Source organism: Scomber japonicus, chromosome 2 (assembly GCF_027409825.1).
Source record: "Scomber japonicus isolate fScoJap1 chromosome 2, fScoJap1.pri, whole genome shotgun sequence".
NCBI lineage: Eukaryota > Metazoa > Chordata > Actinopteri > Scombriformes > Scombridae > Scomber > Scomber japonicus.
This window is the reverse complement of record NC_070579.1, coordinates 11,913,499-11,938,235: the sequence shown is the minus strand read 5'-3', so window position 1 is coordinate 11,938,235 and position 24,737 is coordinate 11,913,499. Positions and strand designations below refer to the sequence as shown.

At 38.7% G+C, this 24,737-nt stretch overlaps 1 protein-coding gene across 1 annotated transcript in view; it reads left to right on the top strand.

The window, feature by feature from the left end:
- The window catches only part of mad1l1 (mitotic arrest deficient 1 like 1), a 67,328-nt gene extending 44,481 nt beyond the window's left edge, over window positions 1–22,847 (top strand). The window contains exon 18 of the mRNA XM_053332411.1: window positions 22,620–22,847. Coding sequence (XP_053188386.1) covers window positions 22,620–22,769 — 150 coding nt within the window. The 3' untranslated portion in view covers window positions 22,770–22,847. The remainder of the gene's footprint in view (window positions 1–22,619) is intronic.
- The last annotated feature ends 1,890 nt before the right edge of the window (window positions 22,848–24,737 follow it).

Here is a 24,737-nt window from a genome sequence, read left to right as displayed (position 1 = left end):
TGTAGGTAAATGTAATGTAATAAGTCTGAGTATTGAATACATGGGGAGAACAGAATTAAAATAACATTTCAACGAGACTTTGATGAATAAATTCTTGTGTAAAGTGCTGAGACACTGCTGTTACATGTGCAGAAATGTATTCATTAAGAGAGAAGAGTGAGAGAAACGTAATGCTGTTTGTTAGAGTGCGTGCGTTCACTCCGAGCTCCTTCTGTCTGTTTCTACGAGCCACCTGTCCTCTGCAGACATGGAGCTGAACTGTAATGAATGAATGAAAAGAAGAAGTGAAGAGGAGGAAACAGAGACAGGAACTAAGAGCATCTGTCCAAACAGTAAATCATCTGTTGAGTGTTTTGAGGGTTAATTGTGTTTTAGATCGTAACCACTGTGATACAATTAGAGATGCACTGATACTGATACTGATATTAGAGATCAGTCTGATACTGGACAATATTCATAATAATAATACATTTTATTTGTAGGGAGCTTTTAACAATATTCAAAGATGCTTTACAGAGGCATGGTCAATTAAAAACAATCAAACCACACAGAATAAATAAAACACAATTAATCAGATCTTTAAGTCAAGCCTGATTGTGCCTTAGAGTGATCCCGGTCTCTTCCACACAGTGAACTAACAGCGTATTAATTAAACACTGGTATCTGATCAGTACTCAGTATCACCCAGACCCAAAGCCCAGGTACTGTATTCATATTGGGAGTGAAAAGTCAATTGTTGCGTTCCTATAAACAGAAAGTAAACTTTTATTTCTCTCATTCACCAACTTTGTTTTCACTCTCGCTCTCTCGCGCTTGCGCTCTAACCGTCATCTTTTTTAAAAGGGGACAAAACCTAACTCTGCTTGTAACATTATCAAACAAATAAAAATGTCCTTTCTTTGTCCTAAACTTTTAACTCTCTAAGCTTAGTTCCAGTGGGGGTCACGTTAGGAGACCCTGCTGTTTGTCAGCTAATAATGAACTAATGCAACATTAAAACGGTTGTGATGCCGAGATTATTTGCGTGCAGAAAGTGTGCAGAAAAATGTCTGGGTGCATTAGCCTAACTCAAGCATGTGTGTAATTTGTATTTTTAGCTAACCCCCCCAGGTGAGATGGCTGATTAGCATCAGTGATTAGGTATTTATGAGGCTCTGCTAATCAGCGAGATAAACACCTTAGCTGTGCAAGCAAGTGAGCTATTTGATCATTTTTTCTTCCAGAAGTTTCAAGGAGGAGCTTCTATTTCACAGCATTAACATTTGCCCATTTAAAGGTTCTGAGTAAAGGCCATCTGACATTATAAAATCGACGCTTGGATAGCAGGTTTGGAAAAGGTCTAAAAATGTCGACTTACTTTTCTTTCATATTTACTCTTTGATTACATTTTGAATGCATTATAACTCTGACTAAAGACATTTACCAGCTCAAAAACATGCGGTACATTTTATTTGGCGATTAAAAACGTGACATTGACCCTGTGATGTTTGTGTTGTTCTCATTTGTATCTGAGGAACTTCAGTTGATCAACTTTTGTTGACTGAGAGCAGCTGAAAAACAAGAGAGAGACAAACAAGTCGTACAAGTTCTGTCTCTCCATAAGTAATCTCCCGAAGCGGACTCACTGCTGGGCTTACACACCTCTGCTATTGATTAGCTCATTAACAAAGAAACAAACACACACATAGGGCTGTACTTTCCACAGCAGTGTCTAAAAACTTTGAGATGTTCTCTATCGACTGATTTTTCCTTCTTTTTCTTTTTCTCTCTCTCTTTCCCTCTCTCTCTCTCTCTCTCCCTCTCTCTCTCTCTCCCACACTGCCTCCCCTGTCTTCACTTCCTAATGAAAGGAGAAGATAGAATCTCAGGGCCAGCTCATTAAAACATACTCCCAATTAACTGTCAACTCTCTCACCGGAGAGAGATGGAGGGAGAGAAAAGAATGTATGGAGGGATGGTGGCAGGTTGGTGATGCGTAGCCAGAGCAGAGCGTTTTAAAAATGGCAACGGTTTGTAGAAGCGATGAAATGGTGCCTTTTGAAAAAGCCAAATAATTTGTATCAGTGTCTTTGTGTGACAATGGGAGAAAGAAGCCGACAGTTAATAAAGTACAGTTTATGATCTCTGTCGAGTCTTAATGACCTGTCTCTGTTTTATCAGCCACTTGGGAATGATTAACGCCACACAAATGTGTGTTTTCCTGTGAGCGTGTGTGTGTATATGTGTGTAAGACAGATTGTAAGCCATCACTGCTTGAATGGTTCAGTCATTTGTCTGTTATAGCTTGATTTTGAAATAACTTGGAAGCACAGTTTGACTGCCATGTCTGCTGATAGTTACAGGGTCACTATAGGAGTTGTCTGGAGCTCGTACAGTTAGATCCAGCTGGGCCGGCAGCCAGAAAGGTTCCTGGTGTCATCCTTCCTCACCATGTTATCTTTGTCCCTCGTTTTCAGACCAATCCGATTGAATGTTACTGAGTGTTAGAGAGTTATTTGTAGCAAGTGTGGCAGGCACTTAAAACGATAAGGACCGATAAAGGTGTTGCATTTTCTTTTACATTTTTTTAATTTATTTTTATTGATTTCAGAGTAAAGTGGAACGAGCAAGCTCATTTTAAAGGGAATGTCAGTTACAGCACATTCATTTCCCACGTAAGCACTATTGACAGCACCCAGTAGGGTGTAAAAATATCAATAAAGCTAATTTTAAAAAGGAGGACGATTAAGGAGCTGTCTCATTTAAATTAAAGGTATAAAATCCACATTGTGCTACCTGGGCAACATGTTTGTATTCAAACAGTAGAAAACGTGCAGCAGGTCGTCATCAACATACATAATGAACATTGGTCTTGTCCAGTTTATTATAATAGAAAAAACCTGATTACAAACATACACAAACAATAAGAAATGCAAAACAGTGAAACACATACATCAATTATGCATACATCGTTTATGAGTACATTCATTTGCACGTTGATTTGCATTCATGCACAATTACCTTTTTAATTGTGTTCAGACGGACACCTGGTATCGCACTAATAGCAGTAACCATACTACACTGTTGGTGTAGAATATAATTTGAATAATAATTATAGAAATAAATAATATAATATAAGTAATCATAATATCATGGTACAGTTATGCTTAAGGAATCAAACATTAAATAGATTCATAACTTTTAAATTAAACTTTATGTAACACCTAAAAAGGTACCATCACCTAGCCTGCAAACATTCAGATAAAAATATAAGCCTGTTGGATGAAAGTGGAGACTTATCAGCTAAATGAACGCCCCACTCAACATTCATTTATTGCTACAACACTACTCAAGGTTTTGTTTGTGAGGCCTTGTCCATGAATACTGTGCCAATTTCACTACTTTTGGAAAGATAGTTTAGAATAGGAAAACACAAAAATAAGCTCTGCCCACAGTAAAAACTAACCAAAAAAAGAGTAGTGTGGATGTTGTGTTGTAGTGTGGATGTTGTGTTTCAGTCAGTGTGGATGTTGTGTTTCAGTCAGTGTGGATGTTGTGTTTCAGTGTGGATGTTGTGTTTCAGTCAGTGTGGATGTTGTGTTTCAGTGTGGATGTTGTGTTTCAGTCAGTGTGGATGTTGTGTTTCAGTCAGTGTGGATGTTGTGTTTCAGTCAGTGTGGATGTTGTGTTTCAGTCAGTGTGGATGTTGTGTTTCAGTCAGTGTGGATGTTGTGTTTCAGTCAGTGTGGATGTTGTGTTTCAGTCAGTGTGGATGTTGTGTTTCAGTGTGGATGGAAAGCAGAAACAAAAAGGCAAAAGCTGTGTTTCTAAATTTAACTAGCGTAGAGTGGATGCAAAGCTCTTGCTGTAGTACAGTAGTATACCTATTTATAGCTGTATTATCAAATAAGGTCATGGTGTGGACTAAAGACCAATGCTGTAGTGGAGAAAAAAAAATGTTCCAGATACTGCTGAGCCATAGTTAATGTGTAATTGGATGAACTTTTATCTCTGCTGTTTGTATAACTTAAATCTGTTCTGTCCGAGATGCGTCTTATGTTATTACGGAGATCACAGTAAGTTACAGTACGCCTTGCATTGCACGTTGTTTCTAGTGTTTATGCACACACACACACACACACACATAAACCCTTGTTCATGTGCATTAGAGTTGAAAGCAATAAAATAAATATGAAACTTAAAGATGAGTGGGTGTGGAAATATTTTGGGACGAGAAACAAGGCTTGCTGGGACTGACTGAAACAAAACAGTTACTGATGTATTGCTGATAGCTATGAAGATAAACATGAGCAAAGCACTAATAAACAGTAAACACAAAGGCTGATGGGAATATAAGACCGAATAAATTAACTGTATTTTCGGTGGATATGTCTTCATGTACTTAAACCCTCAGAGAGAAATCTTGGAGTAAAATCCCAGAGAAAGAGGAGAACTGAGCATGTTGACTCTGATTCCTCCTGACAGTTTCCTGTCCTGCTCTCCCTCAGGGTGTGTATGTGTAAATGTGTGTGTTTCCGTGCATGCACGTTTGTGTGCGTGTGTGTGCTTGTCGGCGTCACTAGCTCCTCTGGTCGATGTTCAGAACATATGTCTGCTGTCTCCATGGTAACGTGATACTGTACATCAGAACCACACACACACACACACCAGTCCACCTGAGGTCATGAAATATTTCTGAGTAAGAGAGCTTCGTCGGACTCACAGACACATCACTGTTGTCCTTTGTCACTATAGTCAGTCAGTCACATGATTTTATTGCCACTTTTTGAGTTTGTAGAAATCTTTTTTTAAATTTTGATCATTTTGACTGCCATGTATTAAGACACCATTTCCTTTATTTGCTTGGGCTGTGTAGTAAGGATGCACAATATTAGATGTTTTTGCGGACATGCTGATATTTTACTTATTTTGGCCGATTCTCATTGCTGCTACCAATATATGCATATATTTTTTTCCACCTGGCTGAGGAGAGTGTTATGCATGCAGCCATAGAAAATACTAAGTATGCTCAAGAAAGACAACACACAGGGATGGAGCCAGACCCTCAGGACAGAGGGGCCCTTCTGATAAAGTCATTTTAAAGTTCACAACAGTAAATTAGCTGATATATCCATTTTTGTCCTAACCATAAACAAAAATTGTCACTCATTGAGCCCAGCAAGCCTATATTTAAAGCCCCTTTCACACATCACTGCAACCCTGAAGTTATCTGGACATTTCCCGAGGAGCCGTATGTGTTAACGCAAATATCCAAAATAGTCGGACCGGATGTGTGACACTGACTTTACCCTTCCAGCTCCCTAGAACAAAGTCTGCGTAATGACTGATTTAGCCCATGTGTGAATACAGCAGTGGATTCTCCAGAGAATTCACAGCAAGCAAGTGGGCTTGTTGATGACATTTCTATCATGCTGCTGGCGCTGGATAACCACAGCAGGCCAGCTAAGCCGCATTGTTTTGAATGCCAGACTTTATTCTCCGGACATTGTCCAGAGTTCATTTGTGACACGGGATTCAGAAAACATACAGTGGAGACACTTTGTCAGACAAGCTTTTTCATAAGAAGAAAAAAAAAAACGGTTACCAGTCGCGTCCAAGTGCTTCAGCACCGAGGACAGCATGCAGCGCTCTACATGCGGCTATTGACCAACAGTTAGGCATCACCACTGATAGCCAGGTGCACTGTCTCAGTATCATTTATCTCTTACACAGGAATAACTAACATAAAATAGACATGGATACAATACTGTAAGGCCTGTTAAAACATCGAGTAGACAGTCTTCATCTAAAAGATTCATCTAATACTCTGACTGATTTCTTCATAACCAAAATTTAAGTTAATAAAGACTAATTATGGATGTTTCACTCACCAGTTGGTCTCCCTGCTGAACCTGCTGTACTTTAGTGTATTCTGCCATCCTCCATAGAAGAAAGTAATCTAAACAGGTTAATGAACTTTGTACATTTCACAGTCTCTTTTTAAAACTTCATCCTCCTCTCCTTTATGGAAAACGTACAAACCACCGTATCAGTGGTTCTTACCAGACAATGAAGCAATCCTGTCCAACTGGAGAGCAGGTGCCCGAGCCAATAGTGCTGGGTGACATAGATGAAATAAAAGGGTATAACAATATTTTAAGGATGACTGTCTGTGTTTTCACAAAATATTTACAAGATGAGATTTTTGATAGATAATCATCAGTAATGTGGAAATAATGACTAAGTGGGTTAAAGGCAAATAATAGAACAGCTAGAACAGTCTGTTAAGTTAAGAAAATTACATCACTTTACTGTAATGCAGCCTTTAAAAGCACGGAAATACAACGTTTATGCCATATTACAATATCCAAAATCAGAGACAACATCTAGCTTCATATCACGATATCGATATATTTCCCAGCACTACTAGCTAGCTGGACAACGAAGTCGGGGTTACTGTTGTTCAGACACGTCTTGCTGCAGATGAGGTTTATTTGAGGTCTATCTGAAAGAGCATTTGTATTGTGTTGAGTTCTGGTTGAAGTCCGCACTGCATATAAATAACTTTTTTCTTCCTCCCTTCAAATACGTTGCTTGAAACTTTAATGGTGCACAATCCGGCAAATAATGGTCCAGACCTTGTTTAACACTACACAGAGGTCGGCACATTGTTATTCTCTCAACTCCAAGCAGCTAATTAATGACCTGTCAATCACACATCAAAGGAGACACCAGAGCAGCATTCCCTGTCTGTCTACTAGTCCTAACTCTTCAAAAACTAAAATATTTGACACAGAAAATAAGTTTGATAAAATTTAGAAAGGAGCAGTTAAAAGTAATTGACGGCCACCAGCACAGTTATAACCCATTTAAGTACACAATTTGCAATTTTGAAGCATTGTGACTTTGTGGCATTACAGAAACACTTAGAAAATAAAGTAAAGGAAGTGTTTGAAGACTCACAGCTTAAGTTTCAGTGGTGTCGGTTTCCATCTTTTATGTATTTATGCTAGTGTGAATCAGGTTGATGATTAGAGAGGATGTTTGTCACACCAGAAGCCAAACAGCTTTTTTTTTTAGATAAATATATATATATATATATATATATATAGTCATTAGTTTTTTATTGCTTAGATACATGAACAACATTTTAAAATGGTAAACAAAAAGCTGATTAGAATATAAATATGGATATAATCGCTGCTGATTTAATTATTTCGGTGTGAGCTCTACTTTATGCCTCTCCGCTGTCTCTCTCTGTCTCACACACATCCTTCTCCCGACTGCAGAAAAATGCCAAAATCTGCATTTAAATTGAAAGCTATTCATTTGCATATTTCTGATTATTCAATTAATTTGCCCTGCTTTTTTCACCCCCGACCAATCAGCAGCTATGCCAGTCAGTGGGATTGTTTATTGTTGACGACGCCGCTGGCTGCTGCTGCTGTTGGGACAGTCGTGGAGTGGAGGGAGCGGAGGTGGTGGTAGGTGACGATGGAATTTTAAAAGAAGCAAAGGTGTAAAAGAGAATTGCATTTAAATAGTTTGAATTTGAATGCATCTCCATCTCTGCAGCGAGATAAATTCGAGGGAGAGATATGTGCAGCCGAGGGAGGAGAGAAAGAGACAGAGAGGGTAAGACAGGAAAGAATAGTCTCCTCATTAGCGGTGGAAAGTGGAGACAAAGGTCAACTGATCTGTGAACTGCATGTCACCACCCCAATATAGAGCCATCTGTCACATCCATGCAGCCACACACAGTCTGAGGCTTCTATTTTAACAGCATATTTGCAAAGACCAGTGCAAAGCAGCGTGTCATGTGCGTAAGGACACTGAAGCTGTCTTTAGGTGTAACACTCTATGCACAAAAGACTGGGGAAAAGTGTCATTTGTAACTATAAATTGTAAGAGTATGGAGATTAATCATCATCCTCTCAGTTAGTCACATTTATTGTACTTGCCTGAAAACTTTCTAACAGCTTTGCCAGAGCTTCTGCAAGTAGGAGAAATAACATTTTATATCTTGGGGGAAGGAATTGTAACAAAACTAATTCAGGCGGCCATAAAAGTCAGTATCAGTATCAGTATTCATCCTGTGGGGACCATGAATGTCAACGAAATTTCATAGCAGTCAATCCAAAGGTGTTTTCAAGTCTCTAGTGCATTTCCGCTGGTCCGAGTTGGTGCATTTTCCTCTTGATTTAGTTTCTTTCCACTTGGAGAAAAATCTAATCCAACTAAAATGCATCACTATAAGCTTTTGTGAGGACATTCACTCCACTCATTGGTCAGATACAGTATGTCTGAGCAGGAGCAAGAACAAAAAACAGAAGGAAGGAAGGAAGAAAGGAGAACGCAACATACTTTGCTGTGTAGTCCAGGTCAGACCCGGTTAAACCTCCATTCACTCTCCAGCTAGCTGCTAGAAACTGATCATTTTGCTCATCCACATCCCAGTATGCAAGGCACACCTAGCTACAGGAGCCATTTAGCTCAAACTTGCAGTGTACACCTTGTGGGTCAGATCATCCCCCCCCCCCCCCCCAAAAAAAAAACAAACCACTGCAGAGCTTGTTTGGGACCAAGCTGAGTGCAGTTGTTTTGAAATCTAGCCAGAGTCTGAGCCAACCAGAGACAGAGACAAACTGGTGGAGGGAAAGTTGAAGAGTGGATTTCCGGAAAGAAATTGAGAGTCAAGTTGTTGAGTAATTAACCGGCCAGTCTGGTGATAGAAGTGTTTATTTGTCATGACTTGTAAACAGAATCATCAAATGGTCATCCATTCTCAGTGCCATTTCAAAGACCCATTTTTCACCAAAATACCAAGCAGACCCGAAAGATTCATCCATTTATAAATTAGAGGGGAAGAAATGGCCATTATGTTGATAATAGAGTCATCCTTCACTCTTTTCAGCAAGTTAAAATGCCAGGCAATTCCAGGCATTTCACTTTCTCCAATATGAGGATTTGCTGATTTTCTCCAAAAATATGATCTGTAGCTTTTGGTCGAAGACATATGAAGACGTCACCTTGGCCTCCAGAAAATAGTGATGGGCTTTTTCTTAAACAAATGTTTGACATTTCATAAAGTAGAATTAGAAAAACTATATTCATCAGGGTATCTGCACATATTGAAAAGTCTTAAAAAGCATTACATAAATTAGAATTAGCACAAAGTTTTTTTTTGTGTAAACTTTATTTTATTTTTTATTTTATTTTTAGACAGCAAAATAAAACTTATCAGGAGAGCAACATTCACATATGGTCAAATTAAATAGACAGCTTTCTCCTGTGTCAACATGAACACAAATAATAATTAACACCATACACACAAATCATAAAACAAACCACAAAACACAAGGGCCATAATAACTAACTAGCGTGTGATTGCTGTCAGGAGACGTTATAAATCTATAAACTAAGTGTGGGATTGTTTTGAGTGTAGCTTCAGTCAGCACCATAAGACCTCTAGCAAACACTGCTGCTGTATCTACATTAGCTAGGAAGCTCAACAAATCACAAGTCACTTTACACAGCCTGTAAAAAGGCTTTTTTCCACCTCGCTGTTCTGTATAAAAGGTACAGACACGGAGCACGGGGGGCAGAGTTGATCTGTCAGTCAGGCAGCTACAGAGGTAGACACAGAGCCGGCATGGTGTGAATGGGAGCTTATTCTGTTGGGTTACACGTCACACCTATGAATGTAGGTTACTGGCATGCTGTAAGAGTACAAACAGGGGCTGCGTTACGTTGGATTTGTTTAGTTCAGTGTAGAAAAGAAGGCAACTTAATAATGTTGATTTTAGCTAAAACTTACATTCACTTGAACAATCCATCCATCCATTTATTGGTGTATATCTGGGTCCAGGTTGTATTAATCAAATTAAAAAATATTATCACAAATTAGCGGTCATCCTCCAATTGGAAAATTGGTGGTTCGATTCCCAGCTCCTCCAGTCCAGTCCAATTGCTCCTGTTGCTGTGCCAATGATGTATGAATGAGAATGAATGGTTAAATTCCCCCTGATGAGCAGGTTGGCACCCTGCATGGTAGCTCCTGCCATCAGTGTATGAATGTGTATGAATGGGTGAATGAGTTGTAATGTAAAGCGCTTTGAGTGGTCGTAAAGACTAGAAAGGCGCTATATAAGTACAGTCCATTTACCATTATTCAATACCACTGGGAATTGTTGAAAAAATAATAATAATGAATTATATTAGGCCACATTGTCCCAACTAGTGCTCAACAATATTTTTGACTAAATACCTTTTGATCAGTCATTGATCATTTTATGGATGACTATTGGTGCGTTGACAAAATATTTACACACAATGATTTTTGCTAAATAATCATTAGTAATGTGGGTATAATGACCAAGTGCATAAAGGCAAATAATAAAACGGCTAGAGATTACTTTACTGTAATGCAAGCTAGAAAACTATGAAAAGACAACAGTTCTGCCATATCACATTGTTATTATCCAAAATCTACAGTAGGACAGTATTGATATATTGCCCAGCACTAGTCCCAACTGGTTCTCCATCTCCATCATACTTCTCAGTCTTTGAACGTTGTGATCCTAAATTGAAGACTTAATCGTTTTCTATGTGGTATTAAAAAGTTAAACTTGGTAAACACTTCTAAACCCCCATGCAAAGACCTTTTTGAGATGCGTGTTGCGCCGGACAAAATAAAATAAAAAAAACACCAATCGTGGAGGCAAAGCTTATTTCAAGGTCAGGAGAACAGTAACGCTCAGTAGTGTTGCCTCTCATCTTTTTATTGGCACGAAAACAAAGGCTTCGGTTATTTGTGTCTGCTTTCTCGTCTTTCATGTGTCTCTGACTAGCTGTCTAAGGGTGTGGGCATGCACTTTTACGCTGACCCTGCCTGCATTGGGAGAGAGGAGCATGATTGTCATTCAGGCAGCATGCAGCTCCTTGGTTGGATGAGGTCACTAAAAAAAAGCCCCGCCCTGCATCTCAAGCCAGGAAGTATTGATTTCCTTTAATTGGATAGACAAATGAGAAGAGGGCATGAATGGGATAGCGCTCCTCCTTTTCCATTGTTGAAGTCTGTCCTTAGATTTTGTGTCTTAAGTTTGTGTTGTTAGATTCATCGCCCCGTTCTTAGTGAGATAGTTTTTCGGTGTTGAATGACGTTGGTGTCACTCCTGTGATACCGTTATTTACCTTGACCGCACCCCTGCATATTTTCTGCATCTCATTCCTTATGCTAAACATGGAAAATTCAGGTGTTTTCAAACTATGAACGGCAACCTTGTTGTTTTCATAAAGGTCAGATATTGTTTAAAACACTTTTTGGAGTAGTGTGAATGTGCAAATAAGCATTGATAAGGTCAGTATTTGAATAAAGCTGATTTCAAAAAACCTCCCCTGACCTTTCATTAACTTATTTTGAATCTAACCCCCCTCCCCCACAACAAGAAAAGTGAAACGTGAGAATAAATCTAACCAGCTTTTGCAGAACGTGTGGCCCTCTGAGTCACATTTATTTAAAATCAAACCTACTTCAGAAGATCCCTCCTATAGTACATTACTTTTTATTTAATCACAAACTATTAATGGGTACATAAGACTGGCCTTCTCAGTGCTAACAAGCAGAAATTACTCAACCACTCTACATGTATTTTGGTGCAAGGTGTTTTTACCATACGTGAACAGAATTGCATAATATTACTGCAGAGTACCCCATTAGGCAGATTGGCCAATATGAGTACAGCTAAATTAACAGCCAGGCAGACAGGTATAAACCCTCTGGGAATCTTTACCAGAACAAGTACGATAACTCAATTTATTTATTCATTCGATTAAATTATGCACTTGTATTTGTATAGCTACTTTCACTCAGTTTAAGAATCCTTTTTTTTTTATCAACCTGTCCCCTTTTTCCTTTTTTTTCACATTCATAGCAATCAGCTACGAGCAGCACTTTATCCCTTTTCACTCAGCTTTAAATGCCTCCAATTTTCCTAGAGTGCACCTGCATGATCAACTTTGATATAAGAAAAATGAGACCAAAAAACAAAAAAAAATGCATCAACAATTAAGCGTAATAAAATACCAGCTCCTTTTATTTTTACACAGCTCAGACGTCAAAACATAAAATGTAAATGCAATTCCCTGGTTTAAAAATGAAAAGCCTTGCTATTCACTGTTAGGCCGACTGATGGTTTGAGCTTTCCAATCTTAACTATATCAAGGCCTATTATTAACACAACAAGAGAAGTCCAGGAATTTTATTAAATTTGGCTTTTTTTTATGAATGATGTTGCTGGACTCACTTGGAAACTATTTAAATTTGACATACAGACATTTTAGAGCTGTATGTTCATATTTGTAAGTCTGTGTGTGTCTAAATAGATAGTTAATTTTTTTTTTTATAGTAGTAGACATTTAATTTGTGTATAAATGTTGAAGTTTGAATGAAAATTATAAAAAATAAAAAATAAAAAAAGGACCAATTGGTGCAGTACAGTACTTTACATTCTGAGTCCAACTTTTCGTTGTTTGGTGGCACGGCTGTATCTTCTTCCCATGGATAACAGGCTGAATATTGATTATGTTATTATGACGGTGTAGAATTGAGGAAACATTATTTTAACAATCTCAGACCTCCCTGGCATGACAATGACTACTGTTGCATACTTTGCCCTATGAATGTTAAATCAGATGAATGCAGCAGGTAGAAATGAATGATAATCTACACAGCAAAGGATCCACTTCTAAACAGACACCATAGCTTGTAACTTATGAGCCGGACAAATGGCAGCATTACAGTGTTTTCACATCATTAAATGAACAACATTGCAACGGTCTCATTTCCTCCTATAACTATGAGCACTTAAGAGCTGGACTGAAGTTTACCTCCACTATAATGTTGAAGCACCTCCACCTCAACGTTAGATAATATAAAGTTAAAAAATACATACTGTCCAATAGAATTCAGATAACATTCATATCTGTATTTTCAGAAAAGACACTTATTTTAAGAGGTGCAATTTGGCACCATTTAACTGCACATGACATTTCCTCCAGTGTGAAGAAAATGATCATTTTTAACAGAAAAGAAATGTTAAGAACAAGAGGACTCTCCGTGCTGGGTTTGGATGAAAGAGATTTAAAAAATGACAAGTTGAGTTCAAACCTTCACTGTGTGTGGTGTTTATGTAGAGGCTCTTCACATCAATTATATTATGTTATATAGGGTCACATTAAGGTTTTCATAGATTAACTGTTTTGTGTTGGCAGTGTACAGCCCATAGACTGTATAAATAGACGTAACATCTGTGACGTCACCCATTGGTTTGTGGACTGCTGCTCGGAAGCCAATAGTTTCGAATCTAGGCAGCGCCATCTTGAAAATTTCAGGTGCATGCTGGGAAAAATAAAAATTCCTACTTATATGGGCATGAGGCGGGGGGGCCATGGGCGGAGCAGGGAGGTTGCGATAGGTTGCGAGGGCTGGATCTCGAGGACATTGGTCAATCACGACGTAGCCATGCCCTAATGCATACCCTGCTTTATCGTCAAATATAAAATCAGGGAGACTGAAACGTTGAAAACGTTTACTGAGGTTAGAAATCAAGTGAGAAGTTGGTGAATTCTCCATTGACTTGTATAGAGACGGAAGTCCTTTTGACACCAAAATGGTCGCCCCCTGGTGGCCTTTTGATAGAATGCAGTTCTAAGTTACTTCCGCGTTGGCCTCATTTCAGAGGACTGGAACTCCCCGCCTGGTACAGCCGCACATTTCTGTTTGAACCTATTGTTGCTAACTTTGGTCGCTAACCCCCATCACTTTTCCAGCTGTTGGAGAAACAACAGATGTGACATTTTTATTTGTCATGAGAAGCTGCAGCGTTTATTAACTGATGTGCTACAGCCTGTTCTGTACATTTACTGCCAGGTTGAAAACTTTATGATCATATGAAAACTTGACTCTCACTCTCACTCGCTCCGCACTACCTTATTCCTTAAAATGAGATATGCTGCAAAGACTTTCCCGGCAATTAGAGATTGACTCGCGTTTTGGGACAGTGCTGCATGTAGTTCCCCAAATGCTACTGATTTTCAGTTGAATGGATATTTGGCATTATATTTGGTATTACATTTTTCTGTATTACTCTCACTTATTTTGTTCTCATGAGAAAGATCAACCTTGCCCAAAACCTCCTTCTTTAAAGAAGATATGATTCTGGTGGGCAACACCTGCTTATTTTATTTCATTGACCTATGTATCCAGCACGTATCCCACTGAGGGTTTTAGTAGATGTGTACAGGACTGTTTTATTTTTAGCCAGGCTTGCAGCTTGGCCCTAGGGTTGGCAGTATTGTTCAGTCTGAAATAACCAACCATTGGAAGTATTGCCATGACATTTTAGACAGACATCATGTCCCAGTAGGATGATGCATACTGATTTAGATTCCTTGACTTTTCCTCTAACGCCACCAGGAGGTTGACATCTCTGGGTTTTAGTGAAATACAGTTGTATGCAGATGTTTTGGCAGCCCCTTGACAAATAACATATTTTGATGTTTTTGAATTAAAACGATGTTAGCACAGCCTCTCTGGGATATGGAAAAAATGCAAAATGTTTCAGTAAATGTTAATCCATAGTTGCTTTTTGTGTCCTAAATTTCACAAAACTGCCAACAAAAAAACAAAAAAAACTTTTTTTCCTTGTGCAAAAGTTTTGGCACCCTGCATATTCAGTACTGTGTAACACCCCCTCTGGCTGATACCACAGCTTGGAAACATTTTTTGTAGCCAGCTAAGTCTTTCAATTCTTGTACTTGGGATTTTCTCCCATTCTTCTTTGCAAAAAGCTTCCAGATCTGCAATATTCTTGGGCCGTCTTGCATGCACAGCTCTAAAGATCCACCCACAGATTTTCAAATCTTTAAACTCTTGCTGCTGACTTGTCATTAAACAGACTTTAGTTTAATTATGTAATATCTTGTCTACAAGAGATTGCATATAGTGAAGTTAATCAGGTTGTGTAAATGTTTTATTCTGCCCTCCAAAAATGTAGGTACAACTCTGACACAAGATAAGATAAGGTAATCCTTTATTCAAACTTTACAGTGTTACAGCAGCAAAATACACAATACTAAAAAGCTGGAAACTTGTCACAAGTTCAGGTACTTAACCCATAATGGAAACTTCAAGTGTGCTTGGCCCCTGAAGTTTTGTTCACAGTGTTTTTCTTATTGGTTTTAACAAGAAACTATGAGGGTTTCATTGAAATGAAATGTTAAATTGTATCATGGCAAACAAAGAAAAAGGGAAAATCTGCTACTGAAAGTGAGAAGCATAATCATAATGCATTGAAAGTGAGCTAAAAATGAGTCTTTTCAATGCACTGCATGGGGTACAATCATTACTGCATTTCACATAACAGTAGCCTATTCATGAGGTAAGACGAACAACACATTCTTATTTTCAGGTCATACTTTATAACATCTTACCTACGTACAGGTGATCATGTTTGACAGTGTTTGGGTCTCATTCTGCTATCTATGAAACAAGACAGCATCATTCAGAGTCATAGTTGCTGTTGAATAAAATTTTATTCAGTAAATAAATATATAAACAAAACTTATTAACCTTACATGGCCTCCTCCCTCACCAACGTGGCTTACATGTCAAGATTTGAATTGTTGGACCCACAAGTCAAATGCTCGACATTTCTCTGCAATATTAAACAAACAAAAATGGAGCTGCCTGGCCTCAAGTGTGATTTAGATGGATCTGAGTCTCTGGTCCTCAAAGCGAGGTCCTTGAGAGGGCTCCAGGGGGTCCCCATAAAAATGTGGAGTGGTTCAATTTTACTGATATTCTAACACAATGGTAATATTTTCATTTTAAGTTGCAGTTACCATAGTCACACTGGCTTAAATCAAATACTGTTAAAATAAAGTTAAATTAGATGCTGTTATAATAAAAGAAAGTGTAACCACTGCTGTTTGTTCTTGAGGAATTGGCTCGTCTCTGGCCACAAGTGTTGATGCATTTGTCGTGAACTTTAAGCTTCTGGTGACAAGACAGTCGGACAACAGTAGATGGCATTTAGCGGTTAGCGAAAGGTTAAACTCTTTCTCGTCACTGGCGCCCTTAAACATAATTCATTTTTTACATCGGACTGAAAAGTGTCGACTTCCTGCAGCAGTTTGAACAAACAAACGTCTCTCTGGTTAACATGTGGAATCAAACAGACTAACTGGTCAGCTCCCATGCTAACTGTTAGCTGCTAGCTGTTGAGGAATTTGCTCGTCTCTGGCCAGAAGTGTTGATGCATTTGTTGTGAACTTGAAGCTTCCGGTGACAAGATAGTCGAACAGTAGATGGCATTTAGCGGTTAGCGGTTAGCTGTTAGCAGAAAGTTAAACTCTTTCTTGTCACTGGCGCCCTTAAACATAATTAATTTCTTACATTGGACTGAAAAGTGTTGACTTCCCGCAGCAGTTTGAACAAACAAACGTCTCTCTGGTTAACATGCGGATGCAAACAGACTAACTGGTCAGCTCCCATGCTAACTGCTAGCTGTTAGCCTAGCCTACAATAAATTATGTTCTATCAACATTTTAGCCAACCGCCAACATGTAAAAAAACAACATTGCATGTTGATATAATCACAGTTAGTATTCTAATGACGTCAGTGCCGTATCATCTCGTCTTATTAGAGTTTTCATTCATGAAATTGACGCTATATTTGATAATCAAAGAATCGTTTTAGTCATGATTTAAGCAGATACGTCAGAAATGTGCTGGTGTCAGCTTCTCAAATGTCATGATTTCACGTTTGTCATGCATTATACCCCGCTTACACTTTGAGGTCCTCGGGCAGCGGTCTTCTATCTGTTCCGCACTCTTGGCTGAAAACTAAGGGGGCACGAAGCTTTTGAAATAAGGGCCCAAGGCTATCAAACACCCTGCCCGAGGAAATGAGGCAGGCTGAGTCAGTGGCTTCTTTTTTAAATCTAAGCTCAAAATGTGTTTTCATCACATCACCTCCCCTGAATTCATGTGATTCTATTTTTTTATTCTGTTTTATGGGTTTTATAATCATTTTTATGTTGCTTTTAGTACTTTTCAGCGATAACTTTTATTGTTATTGCTGTGTTTTTGTTTTTTATGTGAAGCACTTTGTAACTTTGTTTTTGATGAATGCTATATAAACAAAGATATTATTATTATTAGTATTATCATCATGGGAAACTGATTGTCCCCAGGTTTTGGACTGTTAGACAAAATTAGACATTTAATGATTTCGCATTTGACTCTGAGGAAATTATAATGGGCTTTTTTTCACTATTTTCTAACATTATACAAACAAAACTAATGACACTCCTATCATCCTCACTTGGACACATTATACCTGATAAACATCATGTCAGCATCGTCTGTGTAAATATAGCCTCACACAACCATTAGAGTGGCTGTTTGCTCTCACAGCGTCCACACAGCCTTCGTGGCAAAAGAGGCACATCAGTGTTTTAGGCCAGTGTGTGTTGTGTGCCGCCTTGTGTACAGCTGTGTTAAATAATGGGAGTACATTTGTTCCATCAGACACATGAGAGACAGACGACAAAAAAAACACACCACTAAAACATTTTCTATATCTTCCCAGCACTAATGGGTTTTATATTATACTTTTCCTTATAATGTTACAGTGTTGGATGTTCATTTTAAAAGTGTCTGACGTGTTAAATAATGGGGTTGGAATAATAAAGCACTGCAGGCTTCAGACTGAACACTAAGAACATGAAGCTTAACACGTATTTTTTTCTACTTTCAGTCCGAGCTGACATCGACTCTTGACGGATTTCCTTATATGGTAATCTGCTGTGTGCTAGTTCACCGCCCTGCACCGCTAACATCGTAGCATTTAAAAAAAAAATGAACTACCATTGTTTTGGATGTAGTCACAACGAGCTATTTTCCATTACACAGCAGGGCAAAGTAAAAAAAAAAAAAAAAAAAAATGTTTACCTGTCGGAGATGTGCTGGCTCTTCATCAGACATCATCATCATCACTGCAGCTTTTTCCTCCCTGCAGCTGTTTCTAACTGATCCGCTCAACAACCAGCTCCAAATATCTCCATATATAGTTGTTTTGACTCGTTTTTGAAGAAGAAGAAGAAGAAGAAGAAGAAGAAGAAGAAGAAGAAGAAGAAGAAGAAGAAGAAGAAGAAGAAGAAGAAGAAGAAGAAGAAGAAGAAGAAGAAGAAGAAGAAGAAGAAGAAGAAGAAGAAGAAGAAGAAGAAGAAGAAGAAGAAGAAGAAGAAGAAGAAGAAGAAGAAGAAGAAGAAGAAGAAGAAGGCCTTCCTCTATGTTTTACAGTGCCTGCAGCTGTAGTTTAATACATACCAGACCTCCATCAGTCACAAGCCAAGCTGCTTGTTTTGACACACAAGCAACTAATTAAGTACATATAAATGATGTTGACGCGTAACTCCTTATTTGAAGGTTAGTTTACTGAAAAGCCTTCGCTGACTTTTAATGTTACATTTCATTCTGCTGTTGCTGATGAAGCTGTAAGAACAGTATTCAGTTAAAATGGTAAATCTGCTGGAATCAGTGGATTTTCGCCTCCCTCTCTTCCTCTCTCCCTCTCTCCCGCTTTCATTTCTCTCTCATTTCCTCTCCACGTTACTCTTAACACTCCTTATCTGTTTTAGATCCAGAGCCCTGCCGCTTCAGTTTTGTCTCTGTAACCTTTGGTAATCTGTGTAAAGCTGTTTAAACCCCGCTCAATCACCTTTTTGTGTGTGTGTGTGTGTGTGGGTGTGTGTGTGTTTGTGTGCTTCTGTTATCTTAGTTTTCCTTTCTGACTGGCTGTGGGAGTCCTGACAGTCCTCGGCTCCTATAGGCCATCAACTTGTCCACTGCGTCACACACTCACACACACACACACACACACACACACACACACACACACACACACACTCGTACACACTCACAGTCTATGCAGAGGACAAACTTCAGTGGTGCTTCACATACTGAGATCTCCTTGGTAACTTTTTCTTTGATGTATGTGTTCCATGTTCCCAGAGCCCCAGCAGCTTCCAGAGCCGTGTACGCTCACGTGTTTCTGTATCTGTGTGTGCGTGCGCCTGAGGAAATGGCAAAGCTTTCAGACTGTCGCACAGGGAAAGAAAACAGCAGAAACCGTCGGGGAAATGAAGCCAGAGTGAAGCAGTTAGATAGAACGACGAGAAAATAGTCACGGAAAAGCCGGCGTCATTTGAGAAAATATTGAATAGTCTCACGATTATAGAATGAAATCCAGTCTTACATTGTACTGTAAGCAGTTAGCTAATGCATTGTGGGTAATAAGAACAGCAGGTTTTAACTAGAAGAATGTGTCGTTCTGCCGTATCGATGGTGAGCCTGACAGGTTTAAAGGAGAGCAATGCTGAATTAGTGGAGTACTTGGTATGAGATTGATCTCAGTGTTAAATGTTTCTTACTGTTAAAGTTGGTTCATTTAAACAAATTATTTAAATGTTAAAATATTCTTATTATATCTATTTGTATCTTTAGAGCAGGGGTGTCAAACATGCGGCCCGTGGGCCAGAACCGGCCCGCCAAGGAGTGCAATCCGGCCCACTTTCCTTCCTGTGTTCTTTTCCTTCCTTCCATCTGTCCTTGCTACTTTCCTTTTATCCTTTCTTTGTTCCTTCCTTCCTTTCTTCCTTCCATCTATCCTTCCTCCCTTTCTTCCTTCTGTCCTTTCTCCCATCTGTCCTTCCTACCTTTCTTCCCTCCTTCCTTTTGCCTCTCTTTCCTTCCTTCCCTTCTTATTTCCTTCCTTTCTTCCTTCTTTCCCTCCATCTTTTTAATGATCCGGCCCACATGAGATCAAATTGGTCTGTATGTGGCCCTTGAATGAAAATGAGTTTGACACCTCTGTCTTAGAGTAAGCAACTTATTGATTACAACTTACTAACACTTACATACTGTTCATATTCTGACTCATGATTCAGATATTATCGGACTTCCTGATAATATCACTAATTGTAAGTTACGGTGTGTTGGTGTGTTTCAGGTGGTTTGTTTTATGTGTATGAAGCAAGCAAAACATCTACTGTCTGTGTAAATGTGTAAAAGTTAAGGACATAAGTAATAACAGTAATACAATATACAATAAATAATGTTCTGATTAAAGACAGAAGTTCACATTTAATCTCTAAAACCCACCAGAGTTGAGAGTCACGGTGGCCTTGTGACCACATAACCACAACAAATCCATCCAGAGACTTTTGTTGCATGTCATCCCTCATTCTCTCTATCTCCCCTAATTTCTTGTTTCCAGCCTCTTGACTGTATATTAAATAAAAGCTGAAATGCCAAAGAAATATGTAGAAGAAAAGTACATACAGTAACTCTAAGGTTATCTAACTTGTATTGTGTTCAAATATGAAGAGTTTAGCTTTATCATATACACATTACATATTAAAAACATGCGTTAAACCTCCAGGGCCTCTACAGATTTACTCTCCACATCTCAGAGTTGATTTCTAGGCTTTATATGTCTTGATAAGGGCCACATTGCTCAGAGTGTCTGGGGGTGGTAGTTAGTGCTGCACGATTAATCTAATAGCAATAGTGATGCCTGTGCAATTATATAACAGCAAAAGACACTTATCATGGCAAAAGAGACATATAAATTTAAATCAATTTAAATGTGTGCATGGAAACGTTTGGTCATCTCCGCACCATAAGCGGAGGTTTTTCACAGACTGCTCAGTCTCTGTGTAATTAGTGAAGCGTGTGCAGTGCATGGTCACATGACGTACCGGTGTGCAGACCACTGACCAGGTGCTAATGGAAGCTAACGAGCAGGCTGACTCCGAACTAGTGGCCAAATAAAAATAAAAAAACCCAACCTCAAGCTCAGTGACATAGAACAGAAAGATACTCTGTGAAACATCTCAAATGAACACAGCAACACAACACATTTATATCAGCAGCTTAAACAGCATAAAGTAAAATATGAAGTGCTAGCTAATAACCAGCCTGTAAACAAAACAAAGTGACTCCATAACGCACTGATTAGCAAATCAAAAACCTATAACTGCACTAACATTGTGAAAGCGGTGAAGCTTAATCAATGGGCTTAAACTCAAAATCATCAGTAATTATACATTCATGATTTTCTTTATCATATAGCAATATTTGCCACAATAATCGCAATATGACCTTTTCACCAAATCCTTACAGCCCTTGTGGGTAGTATAAGGTAAAAAGTTTGGAGGGTCTCAAATGCAAAAACACTTGATTTGATGTAGAAAAAGATACAAACAAAAACAGTTCAAACTGGAACCACAATCAATAAATAGCACCATAAAGTGACAACACTTAATTTGAGATAAAGCAAAGAAAGAATCAACAATGGAAAAGTGATTAATCTTCTCATTCTACCAGATAATCAAATGAAACGCTTTCTCTGATCCAAATCTATCAGCCTTTATAACTTCTCTTAGAACTAATGCTGCTGCACTTCTTGCATTCATACATCTTATACAACAACATAAAACAACATTAAAGCAGAAAGTTCCTCTCTGTCCGTCTCTCAGGAGTCCTCCATACTGTGTTCAACCTTGGTTTAGCATTGTGCAGCCAGCTAGCAAATGTCATTAGTTCAGTTATCCTCTCCTCTCAGCCATCAGAGATTTGTGCCCGTTCACACAAGTGAACAGCTGAGTTCAGCTCAGCCTGATGTGTGTGAAGAAGCACACTAATTGGTTTGTCGAGCGGGATTTTCTCTCTTCATCTGAATAATATAATACAATATAAAATAATAATATATAAACTAGTCTTACAATACTTTTCAATTGATTATTTTCCCTTGCTTAAGTCTAATGGTTTTCTAATGGTGATAATAATAATGCTAAAAGTTAATTACAGTGATTTTTAAAAGAAAACATTAATTTTCTGGCATTATTTAGCTCCTCTGAGGAACTATTTTCTGGCCTTTAGATAAAAATGTGTGAAATAATACATTTTTTGTTAATTTCCTCATTCATTCATTTTTTTTATTTGTTTAATTTCTTTTCCCAGTATTTTCTTTAGCCTCCGGTTTTACAAGCCTTTTAATGATACTTGTCAAATACAATCCTGCGTCTCTTACACACATTGACACAGGACGTTTCTCAGATGTCTCAATATCTTCCCAGCATGCCATGGGACTCTGCTCCTCTCTTACCTTCCTCCCCTCCCTGCAATGCTTTAATTACTTTGTTCCTCGTTTCCCCTCATCCTTTTCTCCTTCACTTCATCGCCCAGAGCTGCTCCTCATTCCTTTTAATTAATCCACACAGATTTAGACACCTTCACCCTGCTGTGAATGCAGACACACGCGTGCACACACAACACACAAACACACACACACACACACACACACACACACACACTCTCTTGCACACTTGACAATTCCCGGTAGACAATAACAACTTTAAGTGATCTTGCTTCACTTTGAAAGTTTTTCTCTAGAGATGGATGTAGTTGAAAAGCCAGGTCTTATCGTTTGATATTGGTATTGTCTCTTGATGTTTGTGTCTTTCTCTCTGTGTGTGTGTGTGTGTGTGTGTGTGTGTGTGTGTGTGTGCAGGGCTCCAACGGCAGCATGCAGCTCATGGAAACAGAGTTCTCCAAAACTCTCGGACAGATGGTGGCACTTCATCTGCACCACCAGAAGAGCATCCCGGCATTCCTCTCCGCCGTGACCCTCGACCTCTTCAGCCGACAAACCACTATATAAAATAACAGGACTGTAAAATTCAAAACTTCAAAATGAGATTGCTTTTGTTTTTAATTTCTCTATATTTTTCCTTTTTGCTATTTTCTCTCTCTTTTTAAGATACCCCTGCCAGTATTTCTCAACCTCTGAGTATTACACTCAGTGCTGTGTTGTGAAGGGTTGTGAACACCTTGTTTAATGAAACACTTCCATCATGGCTTCACATTTACAAAGTTAAGAAAAGCAAAAATGGTCTCTCTCTACTTTGTGTGAGGATTATGTCATCGATAATAGTCGGAAAATACAAACGAGGCTGTCATGAAAATGGCACCGAAAAAAAGCTTCTGGTATTTGAATTTTGGTTTTTGGCCCCCCCCCCCCCATAAAAAAAGGTTGAGACATGCTGCCCACAAAAGTTTGAATACACTTTATGCCAAGTAAAAGAAGAGTGTGTCTGAGTCTGTAGATGAATTTTTTTTACGCCATCTTTACCGAGGCAGGGGCTATGTTGACTCTTTTATTCTCCATTTCAGGGTCTTCATTCACAGCTCTGAAAACAAGAGCAGTAGATTTTCTACAATTTTATTTTGGGATGCATTAAAAAATGAAGTTAGTTTTCATTAGATTGTATTTCGTTCTTATTCTTTTTGGGTTTTTTTGTAGTTTTGATTGAATTTTTTTATAAATGATTATGTGCTTAAATCTCATCTCTCTCTCTCTGTGGTCCTTTATGTAGGAAGCAGTAAGAAAGAAGGGATGAGGTGAAACAGTGATAGGACATCACTTTGCTTCCTTCTAACAACATTCAAAATTCAAGCTAGTGTTTGAACGTGTGTGTGTGTGGGGGGCGGGGATTAAATATTTGATCTGCGATGATTCAAAATTCACAGTGCATAAGCACAAAAGGTCATGCAGTGCACTCAAACGGGAGGGGAGGAGGAGGGGAGGGGAGGGGAGGGGGGGGTAAAATGTTTGTTGTTGTTTTGTTGCCCTCCATAAACTGCTCTGTTGTTCTTCTCTTCTGTAACGCAGAAATGGAGAAATGTAAAGAGCGGTGCTGAATATGAATCATGACATCTGAGGAAGTAATGTGTTGGAATCATTTTGGAAACAATAATGGATAAAGGTAAAGGTATAATACACCGCATTATACAACCATACAACCATACATTCATGATTCCTCGACGTCGGCTGGGTCCTAATAAATTTTAAACAATATACACATGTTAGTTTTCAGTTGAACACACATCTGTTGTTCACTCTCCTGACCTGCTTTATATAAAATGTTGATGTAACACAGGCATGCTTTTAACCTTACGTTACATCATGTTTACTGTTAGGAACTTTTATAACGCAGAAATAACTATCTGGGTATTAATTTGATTTTGATGAACTATAAAATCTTAATGATCGGGTGCCGGTGCATGTTTAGCTTGCTTGGGACGAGAGGGAAAATGTCTAGGTGGCAATAAAAAAAAAAAAAGAAATGACACAGATAAACATGTGGTGAAGAGGAAGCAAGCGGGAGGAGCAAATCCTATAAAACAAAAGGAAGCGAACGGGAGGATGAAACCACTCATCATCACAGCAACAATACAAGAACTCCAGCTGGTGCAGCCATATGTCTCATGAGAAAACATATTCTCTTGTACAGTACATGCCACATACTGTCCTTGTTTTTTTTTTTTCCTCCCTCCTCTTTTTTTTTTTTTTTTTTTGCGCACTCATTCATTTTTACAACACAGCAGCAGCACATCTTCTGCACACGCCACAGTACTTCACCTAGAGGTCATATTTTAGAGGGGCTCATTTAAGCTGCGAAGAAGAAGTGCATTGGCAGTGGTGTGATGTGTGCTTGTAGCTTTATCGCTACTGCCCCCCCTCCGCCCCCCCCCCCCCCCCCCGCCTCCCCTCCTTCGTCTCATAAAATGACTGTACCTCCTTTTACTGTTTTAAATTCAAGAGTTGAAATGGTAATCAATAAACTAT